Source organism: Micropterus dolomieu, linkage group LG21 (assembly GCF_021292245.1).
Source record: "Micropterus dolomieu isolate WLL.071019.BEF.003 ecotype Adirondacks linkage group LG21, ASM2129224v1, whole genome shotgun sequence".
NCBI lineage: Eukaryota > Metazoa > Chordata > Actinopteri > Centrarchiformes > Centrarchidae > Micropterus > Micropterus dolomieu.
The window spans coordinates 22,014,468-22,025,570 of NC_060170.1; the positions used below are offsets into that span (position 1 = coordinate 22,014,468).

The window sequence follows — 11,103 nt, forward strand, 5'->3', positions numbered from 1 at the left end:
GGCTTTCGTTCTCCTCAAAAACCTTTGTCCTCCTACATGATGACAAGAGCTGGAGATGCAAAGTTTCTCCAGGGTATAATTCAAATAGGCTGCCCATTCATTCACTCACAGCGGGCCTTCCTGACCCCTAATGGCCGTGAAGAGACATGGCAGGGTCAGAGGATGCACTGGAGAAGGATCCTTCACTTCCCCTCTCTCCCTGTGGTGCTGCGAAACTGTGGATGGTTTCCCGTCCTGAACCCTTTTTGTGTAATACATGCCTGCTGTATAAAAAGTTGTAAGGAAAGCTACTTGCAGCCGGCAACCACGTTATCACGCGCATATTTAAGAAAGGCCTATAGCCATTTTCTTTATACGGCTTGTATCCCTGTTGTTAAAGCCTATAGGCTACCCAGCACACCTACTCTTTAGTTCTCATTATGTATCATGTCACAGGCATCTCTGTTCGGGAAAGACAACACAGTGTGCTTGCTGTGGAGGTGAACTTCCCATTTTATCCTTTTCTATTTGCAGAGTGCCACGCCCTCCCTACCCGGCTGGATAAAGTCCAACAAGTGCGCTCCTGCTTCAGACCGACCGCAGCGCCTTTTCAAAGAAGGTCAGATCTCTGGACTTTTCCTTTTAAACGAAGGATTCTCTGTTTAAGCCGGAGATTAGTTAAACTATTAAACTATCCTCTCAATCAACTGCTTTTCTCATTTGGCCTTAAGAGGAAGCACAAGGCGCCACTTTTAAAGATGCTCTGCGCCTTTTCCCTTTTGAATTTGTGAAGTGAGGGAGTGGGGCGAGTGGAGAAGAAGTGATCTTCGTGACTTCACTATAGGGGCGGACGTCTCCAGAAGTCTTCGACACTTTCACGGGCTGCAGGGGCGGGCTCATTGGGGAGTGAGCTGGTCAGTTTGAAGGATGGCTGGATGTTGCGTGTCGGCGGAGGACAGAGAGAACCAGAGGATCAACGAGGAGATCGAGAAGCAGCTGCGGAGGGACAAGAAGGACTCTCGCAGGGAGCTGAAGCTGCTGTTGCTGGGTGAGCATCACTGAGCCTGGAGGTTGACTGGGTTGCCCTCCTCACACTTTGTTAGTGGCTCTCATCCCAGAGTAGTAAGTGACACTCTGGGGTTGATTAGAAACTATGCAAATAGGATCTTATTAATGGTATGAAACTCAAAGCTTACTTTTCATTTATGTTATTTTTTGGCGCATATCCCCTGGTGACAATGACGGAAGTTGAGGGAGTCACTAATGACAGCTTTTAATTTCCCTTTATTTCTTCACTGCTTCCTGAACCACACCTGGGCATGCAGGTATCATGGGATAGCAGCATTCAGCAGCCTGTCGATTAAACTGTATTTTAATTCTAGGAATAGACACTTTACAAGGGATATCCAAAGCTGTGTAGGCCTATTTTAAGATGTTTTACAAGTTGGATAGATGAGACTGTGCATCAAGGATTAAAGTCATGCATAGTCTGAGGAGGTAGGGTATCTGTTTCACACCTAACAGTTCTCTACCTATCCTATCTCCCCATTCCTCTTTCTGGTCTCCGGATGTGGTGCAGAGCCGAACATTCAGGGTGTGAGCCGCTGCGCGCAACAGTCGCACCATCGATTTTGCGCACTATGGAGAATTTTCAGCCTTGATTAATTTGTCTGCTGGACTTATGTAGTTCCCATCAGGCACAGAAGTAACCCACTGAAAATGCACGAAGCGAGAGATTTGACAATTTAATATGATATTGCATTTTGACATCGGCCCCAGTCAAAATGGATGTGGAAACCGCAACTCTCTTCTCTACTGACAGCACATTTCCAGTATTTCCAGTTCAGTTCTATCGGAGAGCTGCGCGTTAGGTGATTTCTCTGTTTACTGCATGTACGCCCTCCATAAACTCCGGCCTCATATGGGGTAAAGGGGTAAATGTGAATATGATGTCCAGGTGTCAGTTATCAGCTGCTTCATGGTTGAGATGCTCACAGAAAATTTGTTTTTCACTTGATTCTGCCACAGTGAAGGAGGGGCCATATGCAGCTTACTTCCTGGTGTAAGTTCACTTACTTGCACAAGGAGACTTCAGCAGGTCTGACTTAGAAAGGGCTTGAGGCTTGAATCCACTTTTGTTCTTTCAGCACTATGATACTGGGTACTGGGTTCACTTGGGAACACTTGACAGGTCCAGTGAAATGTGGAAACTGTGTGTTGCCACAAGGCTCCCAAAGAGCTCTGTTGGTGCTCTGGCCACAATCCATTTTACTGCAGCACTGTGGGAGTACTTCTGGGACAGGAGTCACTGTCAAGGCCTCGGTGAGGGTTGTGTTTGAAAACCATAACTAACTGCTGCGGGTGCAACTCTTGCAAATGTCATGCAAATCCACCCCTGTGCAGGGTGTGAGCCATAGGCTTCCCTCCACTGCTCTCTTAGAAAGGGCTGTCTCTGAAATGAGAGTGTTAGGACGGTGCCAGTCAAAGGCTGAAACAAATCCTTAATAAATCCCAGTTATATGTTTTGAAAATGCTTTCCTCGGCTCCCTGTATAGTGGATGACCATCATATAATTGATGGGTAAGATCTGGATGAGGTAGTAGACCATAACATTCAGCATTACATGGATTCTGTTACAATGCATTGCTGCTACAGTTCGCTGCTGCCCAGGATGACAGGGATACTGTGAGGGCTGCTGAGAAATTCTGTGCACTTTATGTTGTTTGATGACATAAGTGATTACAAGTTATTGAGTGATCTCTTATCTTTGACATCTGGAAAGTACTTTAGCAATAATACAATGTATTTACCCAATCAGAGTGACTCAGAGCTCTCAGTGGATTTCATTAATGTGGTCAAATATATTATTTTACGCAAATAGGCATGTACAATTCAATATAAAATTAAATAAGTTGCTTAAGTTTAAAACCATTCTGTTTTAGTGTTATTATTATGCAGCTGTTTTAATGTTTTGCCTCAGAATTAATATACTGAAAAGGGTTTGCTATTTTAAAACCACCTAATGCTCCTGGTGGAACATAAATGTTCATGCGGAGTAGCCCGACACAATGTATGTAATAATAGGGGCTGTTTTTGTGTGATAGCTGCCATACAGGTTATACAATATAAAAAATCAATATGTTGCTTATTGACTTCTTATCTGCCTTACATTTTGCTGAGAAGCCTCACCTGCCATGTTAGTTTCAGTTAAAAAAAAAGGTAAGGGGGCAGAGTGTGACAATCGATAGTAGATAGTAGTTCTTATCTCGGTGACATTAACACCGCATTCATTCACACAGACGGCACGTCAGGGCACCGCTCTCCCCAACAAGGAAGTGTGTGTAGTTGTGAAGTTGTGTCTAGTCTGTGAATGTGTAAAAGTCTTGTGTCTATCTGTCTCTATCTGTGAGTGTGTGTGTGTGTGTGTGTGTGTGTGTGTGTGTAGGCACCTGTGGTCAGCATTCAGGGAAACTGTAAAACACCATACACTGCATCACTCACAGGCATACACACCCATATACATGCAGAGGTGCATAAAAGACACAAATGTAGGCAAATAAACGTGGATTAATGTGAGGAAATACACACAGTCCACCAAAATGCAGCATAAAGAATTAATTAAACTTTAAATGATTTAAGCAATGTGTTTAGCATTGTTACAGTATCTTACTCAGTGAATCAATTTCATGTTGCACTTTAAAAAGTTGGGAACTAAGAATGGTGAAAAGCAATGCAGCAGAAGATAGATATCAAGATATTCTGACTTTTAGTCCCTAGTAAGATTCCAGCAACAATGGACCCCTACACTCCCTGTAATGCAACTTGATATCATCTATTTGTTGCACCTTCTGTGGCTGTAGGGCTGGGCAATATGCCATAACAATAAAAACATTTCATATCATTCAATATTGATAATTATCACGATAAAAGTCAAATCATTATTTCTTTTAAGTTTAAAGGCAGATTTTTGCTCCTGAGTGAAAATTGAAGAAACCAGATGGTTAATTATGTAGTTAAGATTTTCTTTATGGTCAGAATGGGACAAACACTTGATGCCAAACAGTGGATCACTTTACAAATCTGAGGTAGAAAATTCAAAATGTGCAGTTTCCAGTACCCAAACCAAGGCGTCCCTCATCACAAACTGTCAGACTTGACAGTTCTTCTTAGTACAGGCCCCTTTAAGCATTTCAAATTTTAATTTACACATTATGTCATAAGTCATTCAGGAATAAGGGAGACCTTTCAGAGCAAAAAATACTGATATTCAACACTTTATGGTTCATATCAGAAATGTGTGTTTTTAGCTAACAGAGCTGAAGTCAGTTAATTAGTAGATTAACAGAACATGACAATTCTGCTAAGTGATTATCAGTCATTTTTATTAATCTAGCTCAGCAAATGCAGAATTTGCTTGCAACTATAAAATGAGTTCAGTTTAGACATACATACACATAACGCTGGTTTGCTTGTTATACATGTTTTTGTCTATGATTTTAATCAATTGTGATTTATCAAGTAAGTTGATTAATCAATTGTTATTCAATAAATTACAGAATAATCAATAATGATAACATATAGAGGAATCCTAATGAACATGGCAGATCTGCTCCCAAAGAAAATGAATGTCTGATGTCAGAGCCACTAAAATAACTACATCAAATTTCAGTTTTAGTACCACAATCTTGACTCTGAGGAATATGGGTAACGTATATCGTCTGATTAGTGTATCCACCGGATGAATTCGTAGCAGCAACGCTTGTAGTTAAACAACTAGTGGATGAAAAGTCCAGTCTATCTTCAATAGGACTGTGGTTTGTTAAAGGTTGAAGGCTTCTTCTATTGTTTTTCTACTGTAAGATAAAATTGTCTTGGATAACATTTACATTAAATTTACTCATTTGGCAGACGCTTTTATCCAAAGCGACTTACATTTGAGGAACAACATACAAGCATCAACAGAGCATGAAATACAGATCTACAACTGACAATACATACTAGTAAGAGCTCATAGTTCATATCACATATATGGGGTAAATACCTAGGGAAGGAAGTAAGAGCTAACAAAAAAAGTGTAATCATCCATCCATCGTCAACCGCTTATCCTGCATACAGGGTCGCGGGGGGGCTGGAGCCAATCCCAGCTGACATCGGGCGCAAAGCGGGGTACACCCTGGACAGGTCGCCGGTCCATCACAGGGCCACACATTGACGAACAACCACTCACACCTAAGGACAATTTAGGGTCACCAATCAACCTAGCCTGCATGTCTTTGGATGGTGGGAGGACGCCGGAGCATCCGGAGAGAACATGCAAACTCCACACAGAAACAAGAACCCACGACCTTTTTGCTGTAAGACGACAGCACTAACCACTGCAACACTGTGCCGCCGAAAGTGTAATCAATACAAGATAATTGTAAGGGGATAGAAGAAGAAGAGCACAGGAAGTGCATGTTAGAGGTTAGGAGTTAGAGGTGTTACAAGAGGAAGTGTTCTCGGAAGAGATGAGTTTTTAAGAGCTTCTTGAAGTTAGAGAGGGACGCCCCTGCTCTGATGGCGTTTGTGTGTTCCACCATCGTGGTGTCACAGATGAGAATAGCTGGGACTGGGATTGCTTTGTGTGAAGGGATGGCAGAGCCAGGCGGCGTTCGTTGGAGGAGCGTTGCAGCCGAGAAGTAACGTAAGTTTGTATTATGGAGTTTAGGTAGATGGATGCAGACCCAGTAGTCACTCTGTATGCAAGCATTAGTGACTTGAATTTGATTCTGAAGGCCACGGAGAACCAGTGGAGGTCACAGAGTAATGGAGTGACATGAGTTCTTTTGGGCTGATCAAAAACCAGACGCACTGCTGCGTTCTGAGCCATATGTAAGGGTTTCACCGCACAAGCTGGAAAACCTGCTAGGAGGGCATTGCAATAGTCGAGGCGAGAGATAACCATGGCTTGTACCAGAAGCTGGGTGGCGTACTGAGTGAGGTAGGGCCTGATTTTCCTTATGTTGTATAGACCAAAGCGGCATGACCGAGAGACAGCAGCAACATGGCCTGAAAAGGACAGCTGGTCATCAATTACGGATGGATTAAAGGAACGTCAAAATTAAAAACACACATTTCACAATAAAAATGAAAGTAATAATCTTACATTAATCTGACCAAAGACCAGGATGCATACAGTGATGCAAAAGTGACACCTGACACTCTCTATGAACAAGTAAAACACAGCAGACGTGCAGGATCATGATTTGCCTCCATCCCAGATCACCTGCTTGTCTTGTCCAAACCCCCCCCCCCCCCCCCCCCCCCCCCTCATCTCCAAGAAACTTGACTTGTAAACAAGGTGCATTCAAATGCAGACAATTTGTCTAAGCCTTGCTTGCTAAGATGTAAAGGCTCAAGCATTCATTATGCCATGCAAAACAGCAAGGAAACCAGGCTCACACCACTCATCACAGAGCATTAACGCACTTTGCTGAGAGGCATGAATACAGATACAGGTGTATGCTCACACACACACACAGACACACATGCATGGCGCAGGCACCCACATGGCAACTTGTGGGAAACAAACACACATTTGTTAAACAAATGGGTTCAGCATCATGTGGTCTGAATGAGAAAATTAGGAGCTTGTGCTGCAACAACTGAAGAGGAACCCGATAGAGTCTGAGTGTGCATGTGTGTGTTAAATTTAGACAGTGAACATGTGAGTTAATGCATTTTGAATTTATTGTCATGAAATGTTAAGTTAGTGGACAGGCCTTTTAAGTAGAGTGTGTGTCTGTTAGTTTGACTGCCAGTGGAAAGCTACTATATGTACAAACACACACACACACACACACACACTGATCTGATAACTGTTCAAATGAAAATTGCCCTGCTCTTGTTAAGGGCAATCTTGGTGGGTGACAAAATCCTTTTTCAAAATATAAACATGTACTCACTATAGGTACACTTTTATAAATTATTTTATTATTAGACTTACCACTGAGTGTAGGTGGCATGTTCAAACACAAGGTTAATATTAGCTTAAACTTGACTTTTAGTAACAATCTGCACAGAAACAGACAGATGACCATTTTAATATAGCTGCTACTGAACTGTCAGCTCCAATTTATGTATGTAGAGCAGTGGTGGAAAGTAAGTTTAATCAAGTACTTTATTTTTCATGATTGCTTAAAGACATTTCATGAAATTATGCCTTTTTGTCTCGAAACTCTAAACACAAATCCATAACTTCTCACCCAGTTCCCCAAACGTCATGTTTTTTAGGTCAAAATGAGGCTCTCCACTCAAAACCATTCAATCTTGCTGAAAAACCAAACTTTGCCCTCAGACATAACACACAAGCCCTCAAAAACACACACACTACAACACAGTCTTACACACTGGTGAAATAAATTCAAAATAATACTACAAAAACTGGCAATTAGTAGTGCTGGGCAACGATACAATTTTTTTATCACGATTAATCACAGAAAACTATGCGATTAATCACATAGTTATGTGCAAACTTGAATAATGAATTCTAAAGTAGTGTATTGTGCACATTTAATTTCAATGTACTGCTATATACAAAATATATAAAAGTGCATTAACATGTGGTTTAAACAAAATGTGCTTTTTACCAGCAGAATTCCCTTTATACAGTAGCAATAAAATATTTCTTGTGAATCTCAACTTAAACATTAATGTAATCAAGTCAAATATAAAACCAGAGCTATTTGCCACAGCCAGAGCATTACCTTTTATCTAGCTTGTTAAAACAAGTTACCTTCAGAGTGCAGAGCCACGATCATAACATCATACCGGCACCTTCTGAGCAACAGCTAACAAATATAAATCTGTTCTCTTGTTTTTTTTTTCTGAACAGGTATCACCAGAAACATTTTTCTTTTATCAGGGAGCAGCATAAACAGTCTATGTTCAGTAGCAAGTGTCCCTGTTGGGTTGAACTGTCTTGAACATTTTGTATGCGACACGCAGAATAAATCATTGGAAGAGAGACTGATCCTCGCTGTTTGTGACTTTCCAGAATCTATTAGTTTACTAAATAGGACATCAACAGGAGGGAATTCACATGGCAGAGCATCCCTGCAAAACTAGATGAAGGCCTATCAGGTAAAGTTATGTAGCCTATAATTTTAACTTAAGTTAAATAGGCTACAGCTGTGTAGTGCACAGAAGCCGTTGCCGTGGTTACTCTCCGTAGAGCGCCTGCCGTTTACTCGCGGAGTGGTCGTCTGTGATTTTAAGAACGTTCATCAGACCGACATCTTCCCCAATAGAGATTCTCGTTCTCCACCTCCTCCTCCCATCTACTCCTCCTCCCTCTACCTCCTCTTCCTCACTACTCCTCCTCCACCTGCTCATCTTCCTCTTATCCCTTCTCCTCCTCCATCTCCTACACTTCTTTTTCCTCTTCGCTGGTGTCCTCTACTTCTTCCTTCACATCTCTCTAGATCCATTGTTACAAAACTGAATGAACTGACTGTGGCCCTTTTAGCTCTCTTTTGAAGCTTCTGATTGGTGTGTTATCAATTTTGGCTGTTTGTGTTTCCAACTGGGTAGCTGTGTGCTAATTGAGCTCAACCTGTGCTGACTTGAGTGAACAATATTGAATGTTAGTGTTTTCTCAATGACCACATGGTGTAGGCAATGAGAAATGAAAGGATTTGTGTGTAGAGTTTAGGAAAATGGGTGTGCTTTTAAATAGAAAGGAATTATGGTTAATTCGGGGGGGCTTTGGGAAATTTTAGTCCAATTTTGAGTTACTTGTACTGGAGTATTTACATTTTATTGCACTTCATACCTCTATTACACTACATTTCATATGGAAGTATTATACTTTTCTAGCTTTCAATATTACTTTCAGTTACTAGATTGCAGATTAAGATTATACATATAAAGCAATACATTTTAGAAAATGGTTGTGTGCATGTGTATATCTGTCTGCAGCTAATCTCATATACTACTAGACTCTTCAGCCTAATATTTTTTGTGCACAGTCATGACCATCATAACCTCAAGGACCTCTTGTGGCTGTGGTAGTTCACAATTTTTTTTCATCTTCCCAGCAGTATTTGCCATTTTACGATATGTGTTGCAACATAGAAAATGCATTAATGGCAATCAGCTAGGCTAAAAACTAGTCTTGCGTAGTTTTTTGCAGGCCACATTTTGGACTTTGTCGTGGCTCAAAAGTTGACATCCACAGAGTGGTGGCATCTGTAGATTAATTCCACACCTGATATGATTCACTCTAGTTAGACACCATACAAGATGAATAAATCCCTGTTTTCTTCTTCACTGCCATCTTCACTGCCATCTTCACCACACAGTGAGATTCAACTCTTCTCTGTTTGGCAAGGGAGAGGGATCGGTTATTATTATGTTATAAAATGTTCTAAATAAAAGACATGAATAAAAATAATGAAAATAATTATTTAACTTTTTGTGACTTTTCGTCCAGTTTATTGTTTCCTTATTAAGTTTATACAATTAGGCAAACCCAGGACGCTCACTTACAAATCATTACACTATTCTATGCATCTTAAAGAAAACTGAGGCTATACTATATAAAACACACATGTGGCTCAGGAGGTAGAGCGGGTTGCCCGTTAATCGGAAGGTCGGCGGTTCAATCCAGGCTGCCCGGCTCCTCCAGGCCGCGTGTCGAAATGTCCTTGGGTAAGATACTGAACCTCGAATTGCCCCTGGTGGCTGTTCCGCCAGTGTATGAATGTGTGTGAATGGTGAATGCAGATGTAGTGTAAAAACGCTTTGAGTGGTCGAAAAGACTAGAAAGGCGCTATACAGAGCATGGAGCATATTAAAAACCTTGTCCACTGCTCTCATGCGTACATGCTGGACACAGCCTCGCCTCCTGCGCATTCTGTTCCCCTCCCACATGCCCTCACACCTGGTGGAGGTGCTCTTCGGATTTTGCTAGTTTTATTTAAATACTTCCAGATCCAGATGTTTTAACCTAAGTCATATGTGATAACGTCAAAATCCTGGCAGTTAAAAAAAAAGCTGTAATCCACAAATTTTCCTCCTCCTCTTGCTGTCAACATTATCCCTTTAATTAATTAGAATCCAAAGACAAAATTTAACATAACTCAATGTCATAACATCTATCAGCACCCTGCAACCTTCATCCTCCATTCCCGTCTCCCCACACATTCAACTGAAGTTTACCTGGAACTTAATTCATAATATGTTAAGAGGTAATTATATATTAATGGATTTAACAACCACTGTATCCAACAGGTACTGGAGAGAGTGGAAAGAGTACCTTCATCAAACAAATGAGGATTATTCATGGAGGAGGATACACAGATGAGGACAAGAAGAGCTACGCCAAACTGGTCTTCCAGAACATATACACTTCCATGCAGGTCATGGTCCGAGCCATGGAGGCACTTAGTATATCTTTCTCGGATCCCCAGAACAAGGTACAAACCGGGTCTGGTCCTTTTGCCATCAGTGAGAACTTATTTTTGACTCTGGGGTTTAGGTTCATTTTTGCCAACTTTCTGTGCATTCATGTTTGTCTTTGTTGAGCACCTGTCCGTACCCAACATGCACCCAACTTTTTCCCACCACTAACTCAGCTCTGACGTTTCATTTCGAATATTCATACACACAGATATGGACGAAAATGTAAGGAATTAAGTACATTGTAAATCTCTTAGAATATTGATATTTCACAGTTTTTAAAATTTCTATCAAAAAATGGTGCACAGATATACTAAAGAGATACTGCCGTAAAGCCTCACATCAGCAATTTCAACTGGATTTCTCAGCTTGTCTCTACAGGATAAATAAATAAAGTGTTGTTAATACAAATTTATATGCATACTTTACAATTTGTATTAAAACTCCATCCATAGTCTTTCTAACATCATCGAATTAAAATAATTTATGGATCACCAGGGATGTACAATGCATGTGAGTTGTAGTTAATAGTATAAAACATGAAAAACATTGGATGGTATCTTGCAAAAGTATGTTCATGGACAGAGACGGAAATATTCCTAAGCTTTGTATTTATTTATCGATTTATTTTTACTATATTCACATAACACAATACAATGTCAGGATATAAATGTCATTTTTAGG

General features: G+C 40.8%; 1 protein-coding gene across 1 annotated transcript in view; it reads left to right on the plus strand.

Annotated features, from left to right (window-relative positions):
* Positions 1 to 354: 354 nt before the first annotated feature.
* LOC123960795 (guanine nucleotide-binding protein subunit alpha-14-like) overlaps positions 355 to 11,103 on the plus strand; it is a 16,424-nt gene continuing 5,675 nt past the window's right edge. The window contains exons 1-2 of the mRNA XM_046035748.1: positions 355 to 1,027; positions 10,252 to 10,436. Of these exons, the coding sequence (XP_045891704.1) occupies positions 907 to 1,027; positions 10,252 to 10,436 (306 nt within the window). The 5' untranslated portion in view covers positions 355 to 906. The remainder of the gene's footprint in view (positions 1,028 to 10,251; positions 10,437 to 11,103) is intronic.